This window comes from Pelecanus crispus, chromosome Z (genome assembly GCF_030463565.1).
Source record: "Pelecanus crispus isolate bPelCri1 chromosome Z, bPelCri1.pri, whole genome shotgun sequence".
Taxonomy (NCBI): domain Eukaryota; kingdom Metazoa; phylum Chordata; class Aves; order Pelecaniformes; family Pelecanidae; genus Pelecanus; species Pelecanus crispus.
In genome coordinates this window covers 9644897-9670644 of record NC_134676.1, presented here as the reverse complement: position 1 = coordinate 9670644, position 25748 = coordinate 9644897, and the positions used below count along the sequence as shown (strand labels likewise).

General features: G+C 42.8%; 1 protein-coding gene across 48 annotated transcripts in view; it reads right to left on the bottom strand.

The window, feature by feature from the left end:
- The window catches only part of CELF4 (CUGBP Elav-like family member 4), a 700143-nt gene that overhangs the window by 227606 nt on the left and 446789 nt on the right, over positions 1–25748 (bottom strand). For 10 of the 48 annotated variants that reach the window (XM_075726713.1, XM_075726739.1, XM_075726712.1 and 7 more), the window contains exon 4: positions 21853–21859. The exons of the other annotated variants lie outside the window; for them this stretch is intronic. In XM_075726713.1, the coding sequence (XP_075582828.1) occupies positions 21853–21859 (7 nt within the window). The remainder of the gene's footprint in view (positions 1–21852; positions 21860–25748) is intronic. 48 annotated transcript variants of the gene reach the window in all.

The window sequence follows — 25748 nt, the reverse complement described above, 5'->3', positions numbered from 1 at the left end:
CAGTCAAAATAAACCTTCCCATTTACTGCAGTGCTTTTGGAAGATGTTTAGCAAGAACAGAATTGACCTTTGCAGAACTGCACAAAGTGACTGCCTAACAGTTCTCCTTTCACACCTCACTGAAAGTAATTCCCGATTTTGTGTGGTGTGTATCCTCTGCTCTCTGCAGACCACCACTCAAATCACCTGAACCCATGCACAGAGAAAAAGACATTGAGACAGTGCCACCTCCAGTCTCCTGTTCAGCATGGGGAGTGACAAAGGAAGGCACTCTCCTGCCCTCAACCCAAGGTTATCCATGCACTGGACCCTAGTAAAAAGATCTATTCTGATCCAGGATGAGCATTAAGATGGAGAGTTTGGCTATGTGTTAGCACCAAGGAGATTTCAGAGCAATTTACCTATCTGTGGAGACTTTGGCCAATTCATTCTTAGAAATGCCAAGGACTGCTTAGCTTCACTACCTCTTGAAAATATCTGTTAAAGAAAACAACAGAGACTATAATAGATAACTGAGAAATGGCCATGAGCAACAGTCTAAAGGAAGCCATCTGTATATGGGAGACCTTTACCCTCTTTCCTGCAATAACCAGAACCCAAATGCACCACAGACTGACTAAGCTAACTCTACCTACAGGTAACAGTCACAGTCAACCTGAACCTGCTTTACTGAGGCTCTAGTCATGGGCACTCTGGGTGCTGAGCAACTGGGCTACGCTTACAGGAACAGTTGCCCACCCTTCTGAGACCAAAACAGCTGCCCTTGTGAAAGCAGTCATGATGTTTGAGAGCACCTTCAGTAGGGCATACCTATCAGGATGGCCAAACAGCCACATGGCATGGTCCTCAGTGGAGGAGAGGACCTTCACTGTTCAGTCTGAATGACTATGGCGACAGAGGAAGATGTTAACCCCAAATTAAATTGTTGCAGTCACAACAAAGGCCAAACTTCCTTCTACTCCCTGTTGAAGTGCAGGATAGCTTGTAAGCAGTGTATTGCTTTCAGTAGGAAAATCAGTTTTCTGACTGCATACAAGAAAAAAAATCTGAAACAAACAAACAACAATAAAAAAACCCAGGGAGCCTGTGGGGAAAGAAAGGGGAGAAGGGGCCCAAGTGTGATGGTAAAATGTATGTCTCTGTCCCTAGACATAAACACTCAACCCTAACTTCTGAACCAAAATCCTGGTGTTGGAAGGCGTGCAGGCTCAGAGGAAAATAACTGTAATTTGTGTGAAGAAGGCATTTGCAGCAATTCATTATAATTCCTTGCTTGCTGTCACCCGTCTCTAAAGTCACTGGCAATGCAGTACTTGTGTGAAGTTATTAAGGCCAAACTCTCTTTAGATTCATGGCAAGTGCCGAATGACAAGGCGAGAGCCCAGGCAGTGATAAAGTGAAGTGACATGCCATACCCCCTTCCTCTCCCCCACCCCATCACCACCATGCCAAGGATGAAAACACCGTTGATTTTGCAAATGAGAGCCACCTCTCCTCTCCCTGCCCTGTGCTGGGCTCTGCCTGCCACACACACATCTCCTTGAAGCATGCACCCAGAAGAGGGGACAGGAGGGAGTGGAGAAAAGCAAAGGAAAATGTGCTTTTCCTCACTTTCCTTCCATAAAGATCACACAGATTTCTCTCAAAGGTTCCCAGACAGATGGCATGTATGTGAGAGACAGAGATAAGCAGGCTGGGCAGAGGAGGGATTCGGGTGGGAACTTTTCAGCTATATGAGATGAAGACACCTCTTAAAAAAAATATATATATCTATATATATATTTGATTGCTAACTTATCTATATCTAGGTTTATTCTTCTATCTGTGTTTTGCTGTTCTTTTCAGTAACCCCCAAGACTAGACAGAGAAGAGATGAATCTCTTACAGCTGTACAGACTTCCAGTAAATAAAAAGTGTAAGTAACAGATGATCACTCTAGAGATCAGGGTTCCTTTCAAACTGCATTTCTCTGTCCCCTCCTGGTTTTTTGCATCCTTGGCCTCTACCTTTTTTTACTTCCTCTCCCCATCCCTTCTTTTCCTAAGCTGGGCAGAAAAATCAGCTTAAAGGATAATACTACTCAGCTTTCAGTAGGATAACATAGCCAGCCCACAGGGAAGAGAAAACTTCAAACCCAAAAAGAATGATGAAAACAAGCAGGTTATTAAAGGTCCTACTAAAGCAACAGCTAAAGTCTTGTTTGCAGATACTTGCAGTTGCTCAGCAGTGAGGATCTCTGGTTCAAATCCAAGTGCTTGCCAGCAGCAGGGTTGTAGAGGGAAAAAAAAAATCCCCTGCTCTCTTCTAGCTCCCTACTCTGGAAAAGCCATATACTATTTTAGCAGCATCGACATGCTCATAGGCTCTGAGTATAATCTGTTAGAAGCCAAAGAAGAATCACCTTGTCCAAAAGATTTCTACAAGTTAAATTAACCTGCAGTCAGCTTCTGCCCATGTTAGGTTTAAAACTGCAGTAAAACCAATATTGCCAAAATTTCAAATAGGTGACCAAGGCTGTTAATAGACATCTGGTGGGACTAGATATTTAACCACAGTCAGCTGTGCACTCATATATTGAATCAGGGCCATCCCTTAAGTTATTCTTCACACTATGGTACTGATGACCCATCTCACCTCCCTTTAGACTGGGGAGAACATGTAGAACTTTTGAAGTATGTCTGAAAATTCAGCACATTCAAAATCTCTGAAAAGCAGGCTTGCAGTCTTCTGCAATCAGTGCCTGCAGCCACGGAAAGGTCTATCAGCAGCCACCCCTCACTGTTCTTCCAGGAGGAAACACCAGTGCTGTTGACTTCTCTGATCTTAGCATAGGAAGAGAGGTTTTGTCCCTCAAACACCTGAGGCTTTCAGATGAAGTCACTCTCTTGACTGAACCAGTTAAGCCCTTGGAGCATGGATGCTCCACGGCAAGAAAGGAGAGGGGCCTTGACCCCCCAGGGGGGTAGGGCACTCTTATTTCACTGAAGGTAGAAGGATTTGGGTCCTGAAATGTATTGGGGAACCCAGGAGTGAGTTAACTTTGAGCAAAGATTTAAGGCTAGGGCACAGCATAAATGCACCCAATTGTTTAAATTAAAATTGCCCATAACCCTTTTATTTCCTTGCATCTGATTCTTCCCTTGCAGATGACAGGAAATTGCTGGTCGTTTGTGTTTTTTTCTTGCCGTGAAAAGCCACAATCAATCACGCTTTCTTCTGACCCTATGGTTACAGGGAAACAGAATGACTCTGGGCTATATTTTCAGACTCCACAGGTTGCTCTGACTCTGTATTTGGTGCCCCCTCCTCCTTCTCTGCCTCTGTGTTATAAAAGATCAGGACTCTCTTTTATAAAATAGTTCTGGCATTTCTATTATCACACATGCCTGAGAACAGGGATGCGATTGCACTGAATAGTGCAAAAAAAAGAAAGGAAAGGGGGAAAAAAAAGAAGAAAAATCAAAGCACAGCCGAGTTGATTATTTAAAGAGCTGGGTGAAATTTGCCATCCTTTTAAGGCATCCTGGGCTCTGGAATATCACTGTGTCACTTAATGTTTGCAGTTAAGTATTTACAGATCTGTTTCCATGGCAACCGATTCTTCAAAGTTACTTTTACAATTCTGTTTTCTAAAATGTGTTTCTTTGGTTGATTGCACAGGGATATTTGGAAAGCAGCCAGGTCTAAATCATTATTTTTTTCCCATTAAGGAGAGGTCCTTTCTAATCATGTTTAGTTAGCTCTTTGATGGCTTTATCTTGATTCGAAAATGTATTTTGTTTTTTGTTAGCGGGTGGGAGAGGGAAGTGGGGAGAACATGAACAAGCATCGTGGGGCTTTAGTAAAAAAAAAGATGTTGGAAATTAGGAATGTGAAATAACCTTGTCTGAGTTGATTTTATTTATCCTTTCATTGTTTAGAAGAGTAGGCCTTTAACCACAGCAAAATAAATAAATAAATGTCCCACTGACAGTTTGAATGCATTTCTAGGCCACGGGAGAAGATGACTCATTAATTAACCAGGGAGATGGCAGTACGGGGTGGGATGATGAACACTGAAAACAATACAGAAACTGAGACAAGCAGATCCAGTATATGCAAGGGTTGGTTGCCCCCAGCTGTACCAAGATACCTGCATGGGGGTGGTGAAGGTAGGCCCCAACTGTAAGGAGACACCTCTTGAAGCAATAGCAGGGAAACAGTCATGAGCTCTGCCACAGCTTCCTTTGAAAATGTGGACAAAGTAATTTGAAATGTGTCTTTTAGAAGACGTGAGGAATGTGTGCAAGTGTCCTGAGCCCACTGACCTATGCTCTTCCCATCACTGCAGCATCATCTCCCCACCCCTCCAGCTGGCCCCCAGTCCATCCCAAGCACACAAAAGAGAGAACAAGAGCTTGATCTAGAAAGCAACAGGTCAGGAGCCATACAAATACATGGGATAGATGGGGAAGGGATGTACTTGTTCCCTCTCATAAATTATTGTCCCTACCTGAAGTCAATGATTAAATTTATGCTTGTCAGGATGGCTGAGAAAGGAATGTGCTTAGCAGTGATTTAGAAACAGTGTAAACTTTGGGCACATGTTGGAGGGAAAATCAGCTCAGATGTACTTGTAAACCTCACCACAAGCACGGAGTTCTGCAATGCTCAACAAGCCACCTCCCAGGCAAAGATGTCCCTGCTGATGAATAACTTCAAATAGGGGAAAGGAAAAGTATTGAGTTACTTGGCTGGACCCACCAGTTGGGGTAGCTGAAGGTGAGCCTTGAGTAATCATTAATAACCTACTCCTGTTTTCCACCACACTACAGCAGACAGGGGTGTATATATCTTAAGGGAAAGGATAGGACCAGAAGCCAGAGAATCACAGAGCATTTACCAGAAAAGATTGGTGGGATATCGGGCATTGATGAAGTAGATTAAATATGGATGGATAATTACAATAAGAGGAGGAGGGATGAGGAGAGGGATAGCCTGATCCATATTTTCCTGTGCTTTTTGTGAGACGTCAGATGGTCAAATCAAGAAATGAGGTGTCAGGACTCTTGGGCTCTCTTTCTAGCTTTGCCACTAATTAAATATGTGACCATTCAGTCACTGTGTGCCTCCACTAACCTAAACTTCCAGGATTGTTGTCAGGTTCAGTTAATTATTGTCTGCAAAGAACTTAGAAACCTACACAGGAAAAATGCTAGACAGGTAGCCTTGTTTTAATGTTCAAGTCCAATATATTATAATTGGAGAGCTGAAAAGGGGTGTGGATCTGAAACAAGCAACAGAATTACAGGAGGTCTTATAAAGTGAAGAAAAACTGAAGAAAAAAATAATTTGAAGAATAAAGAAAGGAAAATGAAGGCTTCTAGGCAGGTGATGGGCAAGGCGAATTTCAGCTGACTGAGATAATAAGCCACTCTTTTGAAACTTTTTCACTTTTTCCTCTTGCTGTAGAAATGCTCCATTAACTCTCAGGAAGATGATTTACCATTTTCCCTTTATAGACAAAGCTGAAATAATAGGAACATCATAGAAAAACATATGACCCAGCTTTTGGCACACCCTTTGCTCCAAACCTTTAATGCACAACACAGAGTCTTGGAATCTGAAGGGAGACGATAAAGAGACACTGCCTTGCTACAGTGTTTATTAAACAGACAACAATTACTAAGAGGTCCAAGAAAAGTTGCAGGGCGCAGATTCCTTACTCATAGGGAATGGAGGGGCTTGATTTCTCCTGATTTATTTACCCCTCAGTCTATTGGGTTTAAAGAAATCTTCATGATACATGACCTTGAGGACAAAGAAGCAACAAGGGGTGGGCACAGTCACCTCAAAGGAAACTCAGAAAGGAGTGTAAGAGAAAAGGAAAAGAAAAGAAAAGTTTAACATAACAACAATGTAGTTTGCCAGTGTCCTGCTATATTATTAATTTTGATTGGCTGGTGGGTGTTCATAGCTTCATAAAATGGGATCCAAATCACGAAAACATTGGGTAATAATAACTGCTCTTACCACCTCCTCTTTCTCTCCCCAGTCATTTGTTGGCTGGTCCAGCTGAGTGGCCTGTGAGTAAATGGTTGGTCTATGAAAAGAGAATGATCTAACCAGCTCTGGGTAACCAGCTCTTGAGCCTCCAGACTCAAGATCGCAGATGGAGAAGGAACAGAAAAGCTTCCCCGTGCTCAAAGATACAGATTTTCAGCTGCTGGAAACTAGCCGTTCCCTCCTAATGGCAGCAGAGGTACTGGGTATGTCTGTATGGCTAAATAAAACAGGGTTAGAGACCGTTCTCTAGCCCTGAGGCCAACTGACATAGTCTGACCACACTCACTAAAGTGTGTGTTATTTTGTGTGGGCTCTGCTCAGAGTAATGGGAGAGGAAACCCCATATAACAGACCACAGTTTTCAAAGCCTGAAAATGAGGGGACGTGCTAGTGCCATGAGGTGTAGCATAAGGATGTATCAGCACCCATGAGCATGCAAATCCTGCTGGAAATGCAGTGCAAGAGAGAGCTGGGGCAAAGGAGACAAACCTGGTAGAAATTCATTCATGCTACTTTTAGGAATGGTCCTTGGCATGATGTATGCTCTCATCTAGGGACTGGTGAGCAGTTTGGATAGAGGCAAAAACTGCCAAGGGATATGATAACAGTTCAGTAGTGTGGGAAACTGTACGGCAGGTCTCATGCCAACATCCTGTACTGTTTTATTTACAGATAGGGATGTAGGCATGGTTGCCTGTAAAGACAGCTATCTGTTGGCCCTCACTACTGCAGTTGCTCTTTGCTTTATACTTTGTTGAGAAACCTGACCCCAAAAGATAGTAAGACGTAGGTTGTCTGGAGCTTTCTTTAACACTGTACATCATTATTTCATTAGGGTGCAAGTAAGGATTTTTATTCTTGTTTATATGGGAAATATGTCAGAGGGGAGTCAAGACAAACTAAGTTTTTGCCCATAAGATATACTCTATAGCACATTCATTAGTGTTAGACAGACATCTTGGAAAAAAATTTTTCTAACCCAGTAACTGTTTAAGACTTTCATATACAGCGTATTAAGTCTTTGTCCAGTCCTTCTGGAATGAAACAAGCTGACTTCACTAACAGTCTATTGAGTTCTCACATCTCTATTATAAATAACTTTCATTGCAGAGATTTAATTAATGTTATAGAAATACTATGTATGATGTGCTTTGGGAAACAACTAGTTCTTTCAGTATAAATCATGTTTTGGTTTATTGTTTTACTTTGCCTTGCAAAGTGACCAGGTGTCTTTCAGGTTCCAGGATGATCACAGCTTGCGCTATGGGGGCTCTGCCTTCATATTCACTCCTTTGCTGGGGCGATGGGAGCTTACCGTCTTCTTGGAGTCTTCAGGCATCTAACTTAAATGCAAAGGGGAGCATCTGGAGTGAGGAGCATACAGATGAGATTCATCTAAGGATTAAATGTCTAAGAGTTAGAAGCCTACCCTGAGCTTGTCGCTTAGCCTCCCTGTGTAATCAGGCGAGAGTAACAATGATCTGGATACCTGCCTAGGACTAGCTGGGTGCTCTACACTCTGCCTGCCCATTTTTCTCTACTGGCCCTCAAAGATAACCAGCTCAGAGTTCTTTCCCTGACTTCTAAATGCTAAAAATAAAGGAGATGAACCCCACCCCTATAAAATGAATAGACACACACAGGGGCTTCCAGATTTCACAGGATTTGCTTCAGATAGCTACAGCTGGACAGTATTAATGCTTCCCTCTGTGCTCAGGCTCTGATCCATCCCTGTGGCTGTTTGCATCTTAGAAATGTGCTGTCAGACATAGATTTCCAAAAAGAAGCCAGAAGACTGAGAAACTTTGATGGGATGAAAGTTCCCATCTGTACCAGGCCCCAGTGAAAAACCTAGACTGAGGTTTCAGAATAATGCCATTCATGGAGTGGTAGGATTGCTTCCAACCATGCGTTTTTTGTAAGAAAAAAGTTTGTTGGCTACTTTGAGTAAGTTATCATCATCATCACTCAGTAAGTTTGCAGACGACACCAAATTGGGTGGGAGTGTCGATCTGCTCGAGGGTAGGATGGCCCTGCAGAGGGACCTGGACAGACTGGATCGATGGGCCGTGGCCAACTGTATGAGGTTCAACAAGGCCAAGTGCCGGGTCCTGCACTTCGGTCACAACACCCCCATGCAACGCTACAGGCTTGGGGAGGAGTGGCTGGAAAGCTGCCTGGCCGAAAAGGACCTGGGGGTGTTAGTAGATAGCCGGCTGAACATGAGCCAGCAGTGTGCCCAGGTGGCCAAGAAGGCCAACAGCATCCTGGCTTGTATCAGGAATGCTGTGGCCAGCAGGAGCGGGGAGGTGATTGTCCCCCTGTACTCGGCGCTGGTGAGGACGCACCTGGAATACTGTGTCCAGTTTTGGGCCCCTCAATACAAGAAAGACATTGAGGTGCTGGAGCGTGTTCAGAGGCGGGCAACGAAGCTGGTGAAGGGTCTGGAGAACAAGTCTTATGAGGAGCGGCTGAGGGAACTGGGGTTGTTTAGCCTGGAGAAGAGGAGGCTGAGGGGAGACCTTATCGCTCTCTACAACTACCTGAAAGGAGGTTGTAGTGAGGTGGGTGTTGGTCTCTTCTCCCAAGTAGCTAGCGATAGGACAAGAGGAAATGGGCTTAAGCTGCGCCAGGGGAGGTTTAGACTGGAAATTAGGAAAAATTTCTTTACGGAAAGGGTGGTCAGGCATTGGAACAGGCTGCCCAGAGAGGTGGTGGAGTCCCCATCCCTGGAGGCGTTTAAAAAACGGGTAGATGTGGCACTTCGGGATATGGTTTAGTCTGGTCTACCCTTGATTAGTCTAGAGTGGGCTTGGTAGTGTAGGTTAATGGTTGGACTGGATGATCTTAAAGGTCTTTTCCAACCTAAATGATTCTATGATTCTATTCTATGATTCTATGCTTTATGCAGTGATTTCCACCCAATGATCTGAAACGTCTTACACAACTCACTCCAGAAGAGCTCAAAACTCATAAGATGTTTGACCTTGTCATGACTACTTTTTTTTTTTTTTCCAATTGAGTAAACTGAGGCACATTAAGTTATCAGGCAACAAGGACCACACAATGAGCCAATAACTCATCTGGCAAAATACAGTTACATAGATGATGCTGTGGTTAAAGCACTCATCCAAGAATTAAAAAAAGAATGAAATACATTGGGTTTGTACACAGACACCCATTATAAAACAAAATATTTCATTTTATCTAATCACATCTCTAGTTCCCCTCAAAATGCATGAAAAGGCTCACTTTGTCTTGACTAAGTAAATATGCATGAGTAGTTTTATGGGTTTTATTCTCTGGCCCTGAAGCACCTTGCACACTGGACTATCAGTTCCAGGGAGAATCAGCTGATGCTACTATTGTTGCCATTACCTAGAACACCAAATTTGCAGTAAGGAATCCCTTTCCAGGAATGAAAGTATAAGCCTGTGTTCAGTGCAAGTGTCCTTGGTAGCAGTGGAAGTTTTATACATGTAAAAAGTGTATCAGTGTTCCTTGTATTTGTGAAAGCTATTCTGATATATTGCTGGAGCCTATAAGCTTCAACACATACAACAGGCGCACGCACACACATACTCACTCACTTACACACACACAGAAGATAGAGTCTTCTGCCACTTTTTATCTGGCAACATATTAATCTTGTGCTTCGCATTCTCTAAAAGCTTCACCATTATAACATAATTACTGCTGAAATTGACCTTTAAAATATATTCCAAATTTCAAATGTCTTTAAACCCCTCAGTGAGCACCATTTTTCAATTTCACATATTGTTTTCTTTTTTAGGAGAGGGGGGACAAAAGATGGGAAAGGATTAGCAAATGAATGTCAGCACGTAACTTATGCATATAGTGATAAAACAAAATCTTCCAAAAATTTACCTGGGCTTTTTCAACATCCAGTCTTTAAGCAGTTACGATTTCCCTTAAGGTAAATGAAAATGTAATAAGACTAACTAAAATGTTGCATTTGTGTCTTACCCTTCCCTAAAGTAATTCAATCAATCAGTTTAGCTTCACTAATATTCAAATGTATATCTGGTACTGGCAATATAAAAGTTCAAGTACTCCTCAGCCTCTAAATACATTTAAACTATTTTTATTAGAACACGCACTTTCCTAAATTTGTATTAGTACTTAAAATTGGTTGTGTTTCTAACTATCCTTAAAGGAAAACATAACCTTGCCTGCAAATGAGATACTGAACTGTGTGTGAAGGCAGATTTCTGTAACACAAGATATAAGACTGAAAATGTGCATATTACAATGCAGAGATGAACTTGTGTAGGCTCACATTACTGTGCAAATAAGAAAGTATAAAAGCACGTGGTACAACTTCCATCCAGCAACATTTGCATCCAGCTTTGTTCCTTCCATCTCCCTACCCCCAGGAAAAGGAGGGCAGAGCATGTGGAGGAGAGGGGAGAAAACTCCCGTCTCCCACAGGAGCTCTCCTGCCGCAGTGTGTCCCCGCCCTGGTTTAGGGAATCCGGGGGGAAGGACTGCTGAGGAAGGGTGCTGTCTCTAGCCAGTGAAAAGCTGGCATGGGTTTATTCACGTGGTTTCCAGTGGTGTGCTATCCTAGGGAAATGCCAGGTGGAAAAGATAGTTTGTGGACCTCTCACTGTCTTCTCCCACACAGGCAAGTGTACAGTCTGCATGCAGGGACCACTTATGCACATATGACTCTCCTCACCCTTGGAAGTATACACTCAAAGGACGCTTTGCAATTTCAACGCTAGCAAAGCCCGCTTAGGCTGGGGTGGGAGGGAGAGGGATAAAAAGCAATAGGGAACTGTACCCAAAGAGTCCCCCAGGCTGTGAAGTACATGCGGCATTCCAGAGATTGTTTTGAGTGCCCACCAGCACTGAGTGTCTGAAGCCAAGCATAGCTCTGGCTTTATGCTCGACTTCTCGGGCCCCTTGCAGGTTCTCAGCTCCTTCCTATTGCAGAACTGCCTGCATCCCTGAGGAAAGTGCTGGGCCTAAACAGCACCTGGCAGAGGAGCCGAGGTGTTACCTGTATGCACTGTAAATCTTCCCTCATATTTTGTCCAGACCCTTTCCTAACTGACCAAAAGGATGTTGACACCCCAAAGGGATGCAACTTTGGAGGACCAGCTCCAACCCTGGGACACATGTGGGCAACAACAGGCAGGTGATCACACTGCCAAAGCATGGGTCGGGCAGCTCCCTGATGGAAGTAAAAGAGGACAGCCTCACTGAAAACATTGGTCTTGTGTCCATTTACCCCCACTGAGGATCCAGTCCATTACAGTCAATTAGCTTTGATGGAGGATTAATCCAATCTGAAGCGTCAGTTTTCTGCCCCCTACAGCTGCTTGTGGCATGACGTGTATACTGTAACCTGCTGGCCCACCTTACCTTTCCCTTTGTGAAAAAATGCCATGCAGAGTCAAGCTCACTAAAAATGAAGACAAATGAAAATCATCTGAAATCTCTTCAGTGACCATCCAAGGGCTTTGCTGAAAAGTAGTTTTTTTGCTTTACCTTGCACACACCTGTTTTAGGTTGTGGCATTTTGTTTTGCATGTCATCCACACACACACACACACACACACATCTTCTTCGTCCCTTCTATGGGGCAGTGAGATACTGCAAATAAATTGCTCTACCTACTTTGCACAAAGGTTTACATATTGTTCTGTTGATAACGTTTTTGGTATGCCTAATAGATGTAAGGGGGAAATATCTGTCTGTATCACTTCTACAGTTTGTGTATTATCTAACTAGCTCACACTGCTTTAGAGGTTTTAAGCCCTCCATAAGAAGTCCTTTTGCCTGTGAATCTTTTATGTTAACACCTAGGTGTCCTCATTATAAGGGTTCTACTATTTGACAAGCAACACTTGTCTCTACAGTCAGTGATGAACACAGCATGACAGGCAATGTGTGCCTCTGTCCAAGGCACTGAATCACAATAAAATGGTAAATTACTGTCTGCTATAGCTAGAAACTGCAGTGACTAATATCCAGTTCTCTATTCTACATAAGGTGAGGTGTGTGTGGGGGGAGGGTGCACTTGTTTGGTGGTGGTGGGAAAAGCTAGTGTTACATTCCTTTTTATTGGATCCTTACAATTGAAAATGTACCTGGACACTGAGAAAGAAAGCAAAAGAGAGGTTTTAGCAAGAGGAAAAGGATGAATTACTAGCAAATGGCATTATCACTAGAATATTTTTGGACAGCTCAGAATTTGTTGTTGTTTGGGGATCATTAGAATAGAGATATTTGCAAATGGGATTCACTCTTCTCACTCTCTGGCAGAAATACAGAATTCAGTTTTGATTAAAAAGCAATAATAATTGTGAGTTGGACTGTGTGTCACTGCTGCTCAGAAAGGCCCCCATTAGAGAAGCCTCTATTTTAAAACAAGCCATTCATCATCGGAGTATAATTTCCAGTAAATATATTGTTTGTTCAACTGTAATGCTAGAGATAATGTTTAAAATTCTCCCCTCATATCTCATTATGAAATAATTGATAGCAACATGACCATTTCTTTTCATTTGTGAGGCTTTTTTTGTTGTTGTTTTTCTTCCCCTCTTCCTTTAAGGCAACCTCTTGAAACAATCAATATCAGCAGTTTCAAAAGTGTGATACAATAAATAAATCTCTCAGACAATGACAGAGAACATCCTTATTATAATAAATTTACCATAAATAAAACTGTGTGTGATATTCCTAAGAGCCACATTACATGAATGCATTCAAATTTTGTGCAAGGAGAGAGACGAAAAGGGGGGGGGGGGGGGGGGGGCGGGGCGGGGAGGAAAGAGAAGAGAACAAAGTTGTATATTCAAACAATTGCTTCATTCTCAAAATTTATTAAATTTGGCTTGCTGTATGGTGCATACAGAGCAAACTCCTCCCCCCTTGCAGAACTACACTGTATTGTTTGGAGTTGTTTAATTAATATTGGTTTGATTGTCATATATGACTGGATTATCTGCAACTTTTTAATAAGATACATTTTTACAGCAGAGTTTGTAACTTATCTGTTGTCTCACAAAACACTTTCGGAGTCTTTCTGTTGAAATATTGTAATAGACCAAAACCAATAAGGACCAGCTGGTTTTGCCACTGAGGTCCAGCTTTGAAATGACCCGGAAAGAAGATACCAAATGGGTTTAAATATCAACACAGGTCTGAAATGTAGTCTATACCCTGCTTGGTATAGTACAAAAATTCCTCTTTTGCAGTCTTTTCCTCTCATTTCATACGCCACACGTGAGCTTGAATTTTCAGAGAATATTTCTCCTCTCCCTCTCCTTCCCATCCCTGCTGGCTTTCAGTAAAACTGGGGGTCCACTGAGAATTTAGCACCCAGCTTTCTCAAGCCTAAAGCATATGCTTTAATTTAAGTAGGTGTGTGATTTGCTGAAGAGGAATCAAACATTTTTTTAACCTTATAGAGATGTCTTCCTTGACTTTGAACAGAGATCCTTCAAGTGTTTACACAAAAGACCAGATGAAAGAAGGGCAGATTTTTACGCAAGACTTGCAATTTTTTAGGATTTTATATTGGTACTGGGACACTGTGGTATAGAGATGGTAAAATAGAGGCAGACACAGAGAGTATGAGCTCCTCTGAAATTTTGGATTGCTTAGATCAAAATAATGCTTCTTTGCTGGAAGTCTTAGGAGTGCTACTGACCTGTGCTGGTGCTATTTGAACTTCAGAACTATATTATTTAGGGAAAAAAGAAGAAATAATACCTGGTAGGTGGTATATGTTTTGTAATTAATAGTAATACTTGGCACTCAGATGTCACTTTTAATCTCCAAAGCACTTTACATAATTAACTAATTCATCTTTACCATCCCTGCATGAGATGGAGCTTTTCACTGAGGCAGCACAGGACCTCATGCGTTCAGGACTGACACTGTTCATAGAGCAATCAGGCTACCCAGATGGGACCACTTTTGGGTGAAAAACAGCTGGCGTGCCCTAAGGACAGCACTGCCTTAGGACATTGTGCATGGATATGTGCTAAAGGAGTATTTATTTTGAAAATGTTGGCATGAGGTTCCCCAGTACTCACCCCAATGCCCTGTGTACCCATGCAGGGAGGGGTGCTGTGCAGAGCCTGTTCTAGTGACTCCCCTCTCCAGGGCTGTCCCTGTGTTCTGGTGACTCCCGGGCCCTCTGGGTACATAGAGGGCACTAGGGATGGATTGCCAGTCTTATCAGTGTCTCCACACCTATAGGACCTACATATCCATTCAGAGCCATCCTCTGCCTACAGTGGGAGTCAGTGGACACAAGGTGCTGCTTGGTCCAGGTCTGTCGGCAGAACCTGCATGTGAGGAAGTCTCCTGTGAAATCTGCCTTTCCTTGTGTTTAGATCTGAAGCAGCATTTCTAAGCGAATCACAGCAGTGAGAAAGGGCACCCTGTGGACTTGGCTGGAGGCTCCTTGCTCAGCAACTATATTTGCTGACATGATTATATTATTTTCTTCTTTTTTTTTTTTTTTGTCTATGGGATGATGGAACTTTTGCATCAGGATCCAATCCAATGCACCTTGACATCTGCTTTTCTGCCTTTTTTTCAATGGTCTGGTAATATCTATGGGCCAAATACAGATACCTCCACCCTCTTTGCAAACAGCTTGGGGGCACTGTTTTAATCCTTCCAAAAACCCAGACATACAATGATGACTTCAGTGGCACAGGTTCTGACCCTGCACTAGAGATTGTAACAGGCATCTCCCAGTGCCAAGCTCTGGAGAATAAACAGACCAAAACAGTAGAAGCTAGTTTGAGGGGACAACACAGGGCAGAAAGACCATGCAGGCACCCTTCTGCTTTCTTCTTCTTCTCCATTGGTGTAGAAAGCTCAGAGAGGCTCACAGGCTAGCTCACAGGCTCCGTAGCATGGCACCAAAAAGTCTGCACAATCTTCCTGTGGGTTTAGGCATGTGCTCTGCTGAATGTGGGAAGTGATTAGTGTTTTTCTTGCTGCGTGGCCATTTGCATGTGCATGGGAGGGTCTCTCTGCCAGAAGGTGATTTGTCAGAACTTTCAATGGAAGTCTAACCCTGCAATTAGAGGGAGAGGCTGTACTTAAAAGAGAGATGTGGAACATCCCAGCACACACTTGGATTTATCATATTGAAAGAACGTAGTCTTCTTTCTACACAGTTGCAGTTTTTGATAAACGGCCTACATTAGGACACCTCAAAGGAGCACTGCATCATTAATTACCAGGGTATATGCTGAAGAGGAAGTTAATAAAACTTGTCTCTTACATGGAAGTGAGAAATCTTACTACCTGATGATTCCTGATGGAAGAAGATGTTTCTGAAGCCACATGTGCAACCTTGTATAGGTAATAATAGCAAAACACTCAGGGGAGTCTTTTATGTTTGAGGATGCCATTTTTCTTTTTGATTTATAGGATACTAATGGCTTTTCTCTCTCTTTTTTTTTTTTAAACCAAGAGCCATAGTAAAAATCAACTGATGATGCTCAGATTCAGAGAGAGAAACAGAAAAGAAAAGAAAACAGAACAGAACAAAATGGGACAAATATGAGTCTCTCTGGGAGGAATGCCAGCCACTAGCTTTGCTATTATTATACTGGAGAATCTTATAAAACTCTAGCCGTTAATAACGGGCTGCTGCCAGATATTGATAATTTATTCAAATTGTAGGTCTGGATTTGAGGGAGCAGATGTTCCTCATACAGACACTTTCAGAAAATGAATTCCAAAGAAACAAAATAACATTCAGTGCTATCAGGAGAGAGAAAAGACAGTATTTTAGTGTGCAGTCAACATCTGGACTGCCTTCTATTTTTATTGCCTCTCACCCCTGGTTCTCTCCTACCCATCCACCCTTACCACTGGGTGATTCTGTTGCTCTTCTTCTTTAATGTCAAATAAATAAATAAATACTCAGTTTAGTCTCCTACTTGTGTTAGAATATATCACAACTGATTTCACTAGGAGTGATGGGACCTGACTAACTTCAAAACACTTTGAGCAGGAGCAAAGCCTCCAAACAAGCCACCTATTATGTAGAAATTAGTTTTGATCCAGAACAAATTCCTCTAGTAATTTCAATGTTTTGAGGTTGCTCTACCCAATATGGGGCTTAGTTTTACCCTCCAGCAAATTCACAGATGTTCTCTCTTTCTCTCTCTCTCTCTGCCTTGCTAGGCTGGAGGAAGACTGCGTATTCATAACCCCAAAATCTCACTGGCACAGATGCTCCAAATTGAAGCAAGCTGTTCTATCATCTTCTCCAGTTGCTGGCTGCTCCATTTGAAACCATCCTAGACATGGTGCAACAGAATGTGCTGTATGTCCAAAAACTGTTAAACGTATTTCCTTGGACACAATGACAACTGTTGATGATCACTAAATTGCAATGCTTCCTACCAGTGGTCCTGTTCTCTCTGAAAGAGAAGCCAATCTCTAGGACTAAATCCAGAGGTTATAGTGAGATCATGTTGACCAGATCTCATACCTGGGAGGTCACTTTGCTTTCTACAGATCTGTGTATTTCTGCACTGCTTGGAAAGGTAGGCAGGTCCAAGACTGCCAACAGAGCTAGGGTGGTGGTCTAATGTTCAGCAGTTTACAAATAACCGTACAGGCTTACATTCTCAACCAGTCCCATTTTACAATTCCCATCCATTTCCAGTTAATCTCATGCAATAACTTGTCTTCCAGAGTCTCACATTGCCATCTGTCTCTGCTCCTGACTGATCCCAAGTTGCCATCTGCCCCTGGCCAGCCTTTTTTAGCTATACCCCATTTGGAGAGGTACATAAACGATGATACTCAGGGGTGTCAGGCCTTCAGACTGTCTAGTCCAAGCCTGTGACCGACACCCAGCTTTCACAGCATGCAGAGACTGAGGGACACCGTCTTGACACCACTCACCCCCGACATACACACAAATACACACGCAGCCTCCCCCTTTGCAGTAAGTGCTACAAAGGATTGTTTGCAAACAAAGGGAACCAAAGATGGATTAGTCCAGGGAGCTACACAACAGGACATGGGAAGTACCAAGGAAGGGAAAGAATAGTCACAGCAATTTATTTGCAAAGCGCATGCACATGCAGTTGTGGGTCTCTGCACACACTGAATAATCCTAAGACTAGTTAAGAGTCCCTCTGTTTGCTCCCCACTGTCCTGTGCCCATTGTCTGTAATGACAGGCATCCAAGGAAGGCTCTTGCATGGTAGGAAGCTAAAAGTGATTGTGTCTAATTTCCCCCCCAAAGCCTGAAGTAGGGCTTTCGAGACCTCTTCATGAAGAATTCTTACTGCTTCTGAGGCTGTCTTGCTTGGAGGCCTGTTCCCTTTGTGGGAGAAACAGAACATAGCTGTTGCAACATTTCTCTGGGGCAAATAGTCTCCCTTTTGTCTCCCTGTTTAAGTTGAGAGCAAAAAACTCCAAGTTTCACCCTGGTGGTGACAACACTTCACAGTTGGGTAGTAGAAGGGGAATGGAGTCCTTAGCTCACTTCCCATCCTTTGCAATGCTGCCTTGGTCTCCAATGCTGCACTTCCCATGTATGACTTGTGGAAAACAGTGGAAGGATCAGGGCCTAAAAAGTGTCTCTTAATTTTTCCTGTGCCCAGTTACCAGCTGCCACTAACTTAGCAAACTTTATTGACTGCTGCTATGTCTGGTGCTAAGAATCTTCAGACTTCATTCCAAGTAATGGGAAAAAAACCTGAGGGGCAATCAGCTAGTTCCATGATGAATGAAGCCCATGTCACTCAGAGAAAATGAATATTTCTTTGCAATAATGACCAGATGGTAGCAAGACTCAGATCCAAATTAAAACATGCATGATAAATGCCAAGAAAACACAGAAAGACAAAAACCCAACCTGGAGTGAAATCTCTCTATAAATCTTTCCCCCCCTACAACACAGGCACTTCTAATGGGAATTAAATTATTAAGAGATGTTGCAAGGAGAATACAAATGTAAGAGTCTTGCTCCTTCTTGGAACTTTTTGAAAGAGTATTTCAGCACAGCCAGCTGGCTTTTCTTCTGCATATCAGACAGCACTGGGCTGAATGGGATATTTTCATGTAGAAGCACAGGCAAAATACTAATCCAGAAAATAAATTATACATTGGAGTTGGTAAAGAAATAGAATATATTTTGCCTCCTGCAGAGCTGACCTATGGAACTACTTGCTGCAATAAATTATTGTAACTGAAGGTCTTCAGGGACTTAGGAAGGGGGTAGTATTTGCAGATAGTAATACCGTTCAAAATTATATTAAACAGAACAAATGTGGATATTGGTTTTACAATATCTTAGTTCCAGATGGATGCTAAAAATAAATTAATGGCATTAGAAAGAAATGCTCTTATGAAAAATGTAGAGTCCACAATTTTTCTGATGCTTCTTCATGAGGTATGTCATATTTGAAAGTGCTATGATCACAACAAAGGACAACAAGGACTGCTGGAGCTGATCTAACATGGCATTTGCAGGGATATTTGAAGGAAGTCTGTGTTTTGGCATCCTCCTGGATGGCTGCTGAGCAAGCCAAACCTAGCCCTTCACTGTCCAACCAAGCAATACCCTCAGAAACCTTATTTTTAACTTCTGTTTCTGATCCTATATGATCCCTTCTATGTCCTCTTCCTCCTATTTGCAAATCTCATAGTGATACAAAATGGATGGTCTCTCAGGGGGCTGTCTGGCTCCTTCCTGTTGGCACTGACACCTTTCTCCAGCACTAAGTTAATGAGAAATATTAAATTACAGAGGCATATATACACTTTGGAAAGAAACATGGTGTTTGATCTCCCCCAAACTGCCAAGCTCCACTTAAAACTGATAACAAATGTTCTTCCCTAGCAAGATGTGATTAGCTTTTATACCTGTGCAGATTGTACAAACACACAGGAGGGAGATTTTAAATATCATTGATTTGCCTATTTGAAATTATTAATTTCAAATTCGGCTGGAACAACCTTTGCTAAATTACACTGTGCCAGTGGGAGTTAGAGGACCCACAAGTCTAAACTTAACTTAAGAATGGGAGGGGGGAGGGCTAAAGAAGAAGAAAAAAACCTCTGAAACAACTAAAAGTCCATTTAAACTCAGTAGGTTTCCAGTTAATTACATTTTCACACCTATCCCAATAGTTACAGATGTATTTATAATGTATGCCTGCCTCCGTGGTTACTGAATACTGCATTCTCCACGGACTCCATGAGCCAGTATTTCTTTTCTACATCTAAAAGACCTTCCATTTTAATTGCTTTCACATCCAAATACGGTCTGGTTCAATTGTGATGGCTTAAACTCATTTTCTTCTCTCCCCATTTCTCCCCTCCTTTCCCCCTCTCTTCTCCCCTATATAAAGAGAACAACTGGATGTCATGTGTAGAGACATCACTGATATCTGGAGAAGCTTGTTTGAGGATGCACCCATTGTCTGGCTGTGCAGTGGAACAGATCCATGCTACTACTCATCACAGCAATCCCACCCCATCCTCACAACATATCTCACCTCTCTTGGATACTGATACACTAATTCATCCCCTCCACAGCTCCTTCCCAGGATGGGAATGCATCCCTTCTCTCTCTAATGGATTTCTCCTCTTTAACCCTTTGTGAGGTGGGACTCTGTGATCTGCTTTCCATGTTATAGGTCCCACAAGAGGGGCCACAGCTAAGATTCAGCCCAACCAAGTCACAGTTGTTGTTAGATTGCTTTGTGGAGTGAAACAGGCTCCTCCAGAAGTGAATTACCCTGTCTTGCTTTTTAGGAGGAGGTGAATTGCCATCAAGAATTACCTTTTCCTCTCTGCTGGCTCTGAAGGGAGCCATAGGTGACTAGCTCAGTCACAAATAAACTTTCGCAATACCTAAATTAAACCAGATGAACCCACCCTAAGAGTCTTGCCGGGGTCATTTGAGGAGGCTGTTGCAGATAGAAGGACTGAATGTAAGTACACCTCAGGGAGTGAAAACAATGTTACTGAGCCCACTCGGTATCTGTGAAGGGTTCCTGTGCCTTTGGGATGGATGAACAAGGAATGGAGACAGACACAGTTCTGCAAATCCCCTCCACTCCACTATCTCTTCCTCTCTAATGACCAACTTTTTCTGAGCTTGTGCCTTTGGGACAGAAGTCCCCAGCTCTTCTGAGGAGCACTGAAGAAGAGCCCCATTATTGCACTTCTTATCCTGTATGCATTTGACCTCTCTCCATACCTTGCATATTCACCTGGAGCCATAGGAACAACAACTTCCCCCTGGAGTAAGAGGTTCTGAATGAGCATCAGCTCTGAAACACCAAAGACTTATAGCATAGCCAAAGGTTTCTCAAGGGCTCTGTAGAAGCAGCTCACACAAAAACTATGGCCATCACAGACTGCAGCCACCTTTCAGCTGTAGAACTAGGGACGCTTCCTCATCTTGCCTTCTCTACTGCACACCTGAAGTGTAGGCATTGAGGCAGACTTAAAAAACAAAACCAACAAAACCAAAGTGATCATGTAACTAAATTTGCCCCCCTGAGAAGAAAATGACAGAAGAGGCTACACCAGAGAGCAACTGGTCATATTGCTTAATACATGGCTGGAAGGCACTCTACTTCGCTGGTGCTGAGGATGGGATGAAAACCTATCTGGAACAGAACAACACTCAGGAGATTATTCACAGCCACAGCATAAACAGTGAAAATGTGCTGGAGTATATAGATCACCAAAGTGTGCAGCTAAATGAGCTTCATAGTAATGGAATTGTCATATCGCCCTGAATTGTACCCCAGTAAGGATACCCTGCTGTTTCAAAAGCAAATTCTGACTGGATGGTAGGAGCCCAGGTGGTTAGAATACAAGCCATAGGGAGAAGATAAACCATCTAAGTTGACAAGGATAACATCGACTGTTCTGATGGTGCAAAACCAGTATGAGCATCCAAGGAGGCAAACATGTTGTGGAAATATGGCAATGCTACAGCTAAGGTTGTAGAAAAACTCACCTGAAGCGATATCATAGCATCTGAAAAAACAACCAGTGATTGCTGTAAAACGTAGCTATTCATTTGGTGTCAGTCAGCATAGCTCCATTGATGTCAGCCTCTTTTCTCTGCAGTGTAATCTGCTGTTTCTTTGCTAATATAATGCAATATAATTTCACACATTTTTAAACTTCAATGGAGTTACACAGACTTCCACCAAGTGAGGGTTTGGTTGACAAAAGTATTATGATGCACATTCAGAAAAAGGCAGAGTTAAGATTGCAGAAGCAACCTTAACCTCCTTTCCTGAAGTCTGAGTACTCAACTGCAGAGCCACAGCATTACCGTAATGTGGTTTCCTCCCCAAACACATCAGCCCCTTCTAACCACTTCCATTTACAGTCCTCTCTCTGCATGTCTTGAAGACCCTTATGAACACAACTGAATACGGCTTCGCTACCCAACTATCACAGCTGATCTACAGGTGGCAAAGCTGATGCAGTAGGATGTGGGTTGGTTCACAGAGATCACACAAGTTGCCTCTTTTTCTTACTGCTTTTTCACTTTCTTCCTGATTTTATCAGCAGCAGTCAGTATGAAGCCATAGCCAGCAGCTTATTGTTTCTAGGGGTAGTTCTAAAGGCTGGGGAAAGTCAAAACACCATGGTTGTCTCATTGTCCAACAAGGGAGCTTGGACTCAGGTCTTATGGTCTGGTCATCCTTATTGTTTTACTACTAGTGTACAGACTGGGATGGTGCTAGCCCCAGCCAGCTAGCACTCTCACAGGCAATACCTGGGAACAGTTTAGGAGGTACCACAAACCAGGAACCTTTCCCAGTAGGAAGAATGGATAATGCCATCTGGTTTTATGGAGAAGAGTATTTCTAGATGTGTGGGCATGAATTATGGTAGTTCACTTGCCCACAGAGCAAGAGGAAGTCTTGGGCTAGAGCAGAGATAGCTGGTCAGATATCGCTCTCCTGGCACTAACATTAGTGCAGTCACTTCACCTTTTTCTACCCAGAGCTGTTTAAGTGAGGCACCTCTACTAAAACACAGCGACAAAATCCTACACAGAGTGCTTTGCCAGATGGAGGTGCCTCTCAATGCTGAGAGCATCCTGCTTCTGAGACACTGGTCAACTGAGGGTTGATTTTTGGTGTCCCTGATGTCAGCTCATAGCTCCTGGGTGCTGAGGCCAAGAGCAGCTAAGCAGGAGGAGCTCTCCTTCAGGGGACAGGACTTAGCCACTCTCCCTGGCTCTGAGTGCTTACTCAGCAAAGGAGGGAATAGGAGGTGAAGAAAGACAGGGAGGATGGAAAGCAAAAATAAACCCTACAAAACCAAACAAAAATGTTTTCAGTTCCTGTCAGGAGAAGAAAGATTGGAAATGACATCAAGTCAACATTCATTGATTCTCTTTTGTTATTACCATTATATAGAGCCTTCTGATCCCTTATGTTTTCCTGACTAGCAAACTCTGTCTGATCACCTTAACCCAGAGTCTCTGGGCCACCCTCTCCCATCTTCTCTTTTTAATTTTTTTATTATTATTATTACTATTATTATTATTATTATCCTCATTGTTTTAAAATCACTCTCTATATAACAGTTGTTTTCACATTAAATAACATCAGATGAGAGCTCACCATAGTCAGAAGAATGAAACTGTCATCTCTAATTTGCCTGGGAGAAGCCGCGTTGACAGGAAGTTGTCTGTGGTTGTTTAGAAATAAAATAATGCTCTGAGGAGAAGTGCAGAAACTTAATAGGACTTTAAAAACAACGGGAGCCATGGGGACTGCAGATGGTTCCTAGGCCTAAGGACTAAATAAACAATGATTTTATAGGCAAGAATGTAGCCTAGGGGAGATGGCCTCTAAAGAGATGTTCACACATATTGTGTCCAACATCATTAGACTACCCGGTGGGAGCAAACGTTCGGCAGTTAAAGACATTTTGAAAAGGAAAAATCAGCCTCAAAAGATGCTTTAAATGAACAGGAGGTGGAAGAGCAAACTGTCTGAAGAACTTCGCGCAGCTAAATGACTCACTAAACATCTGTCTCAGGGACCAATAATTTGAAACTGATTGACTTACTGAGTGTAAAATATATAGATAAATGTAGAGGGGAAAAAAAGAATCCAAAAGGAAAGGTGGGATTTACTGCAGGAAAACAAGAGACAGGGCTTGGTGAGGAGGGGGGGTCAGGAGGGGGAGATTCATAAATAAGTAGCGATAAAGGCAGTGGGGATGAGCTCTTTCAAAGGTCTGGAGCACAGCTCACATTCTCTCTCACTGAGGTTTCATTTAAGCCTGGCACATCCGAGTGCAGAGATTAAAAAAAAAAAAAAAAAAAAGAGACAACCTGATATTCACTGATTGAAAAAGCAAACACAGGGCCCAGCTTCGAAAGGGCTCCAGTGCTGTGATTTTGAAAATAAGGGGCTTGGAACACCAAGTGCAATCTTCTACCCAGGACTGCTAAACCCTTTCTGCCAAACCATTTACATTTATAAGGCTTTCAATCATGTGTTTTTTTTTTCCTTTTCCCCCCTTCCCACTCCCCACCCCACCTCCTCTCTCCCTCTCCTTTCTACAGAACATTTATTTCAGACTCACTCTTTTGTTATACCTGTTTGCAAGTGAGTATTTTGCAGTTAGCTTCAGCTGGCCTCTTCATATTTATGGCTTTCAAGACAGGCAGAAGGTACCGTGAGGGGGAGAGCGGAGCCAGGCTTTTTGTAAAGGTGTGGTAAATTTTGCCCCTAGCATTTTTTGGCTGGAGGGCTTGCTACAAAGAAAGCAATGTTGATGTTGCAGCTGCTGCTGGACAGACTTTTTTCTGCTACAGATCCAGAAGAATGGTGAAATCCCTATTGTGGTAAAGCCAAATCCTTATTTTTGTATCTTGATAGCTGTATATATAGATCTGTTAGGTTCCAAACATTTTCTTACATTAATTACCTGGGAATAAGCTTACATTTCTAAAATAAAAAACCCTTTTATAACTGGAAAGATGATAATTTTTTTTCTTGACAGCAATGTCAAAATACATTTTGACAATTTTCTGAGATTTCTGTCTGGAATTTTTTTTTCCCCAGGTGAAAGACACTGTTCTCCATGATCTGGCAATTCCTGATACACTTAGCAACAAAAGAAGCAATCCAAGGCAAGCAAAATACAATTTAGTTGAAAATTCCTGACCCTCTCACTGAACAAAGTCTGCTTTTGTTATCCAATCTTACTTTTTAGCCTTCCCCTGAAGTTGTCGGTTTAACTGATATGAACCAGGTTGACCTGTTTTCTTTCTCATTTGAGGGTACTTGGATCATATTCTGTGTCCCTTGAAGCAGTAGAAAAATAGCACCAGTGCTCTTGAAGCTAACAGGATGCTTATCACCTTGGGTTTGTAAGACGAACACCAGATAAAGAGAATCAATAATCTATCTCAGAGCAGCAAAAACAACAGAGCAAGCCCTTCCACACAACCCTCAAAGGCTCACAGTGAGTCACCATCAGCAAATGCGGATCTCTCATGCTATCAGGATAACACACTAGAAATAACACCACTATTTAGATCTTGTGTAGCGTTTGTAGGAGGGAAACCAGATTTGAGAGGAATCTCTTGGCAAAGGCAGTTGAAGCATCAGTATCCTCATTTTGTAGACTGGGCAAAAGCAGGACCATCAGGAAGGGTCTGGGATTCAAGCTGGTGGCTCCTAATGAACAGCTCAGTGCCCCAGCAGCAGCCCATGGGCCCCTCTGCTGCCCATATCACCAAAGGTATTGGTGGGGAAACCAGCTTTGGCTGCAGGCACTCTGTGTGGACAGCCATTTCAAACACTCACTTTTGAAAGCACCTGACCCGTTTCCACAAATACTCTGTTCCCAGGAGCCAGCTTTAGACATGCCAGGACAGAAAGGGTGATTCCTAACACTGAAGGTCCAAAACATCTCTAGAGGGGGAGCAAGTGGGTGCTCCTGGTTAGAATGGGTGTTAAGGAGCAAGCTTGGTTCTGCTGCTACCACTCAGTCGCAATATCTGCATGCGACCTTCATCTACTTTCCGACACCCGTGTTTTCAAATGTGGGTCCCTGAAATTAAGTGCCTGAGTCCTTATTCAGACATCAAAATAGTTGGCCTTCATCTTAAAGTTGCTAAGCAACCATTGCTTGCGCAGAAGCCAACAAGATCTGCAAACACACAGCAGTACCATCTCCAACAAGCAGGTCACTCCTCTGATCCCTAAACGCTGAAGAAGATTGCTGTGTTTAAGCACCCGAGGATGAACTTTCTGACCTTGATTTATTTGTGCCTCAATGTTCCCTTCTATGAAATGGTTATTGCACCTCACTAAGCTTGGGGATCTCTCCTGCAGCTTGTTTGCAAAACACCTCAGACTGCTTGAGTGAAAGAAATTTCAAGCAGGAAAGGGACAAAACAGCTATCAAGATACAAAGCTGGGCAAAGCAGATAAAAGCAAGTGAAAGCCCTGGCACACAATGATGTGGTATTGGGACAGTGCAGGGCATAAGCTGCTTTCATTTTTCTGCAGCCGTGCTGTGTAATTAAATCCTCATATTGATAAATGACACCTCACAGACAAAGCCCTGCTAACTTCATATGCCCATGCAGAACCCTATAATAGGCATTTGGAAAGCCATGTGTGGGGGCTGAGGTGGGGAGGTGGGGGTTTGCAAGCAATTATGAAGTT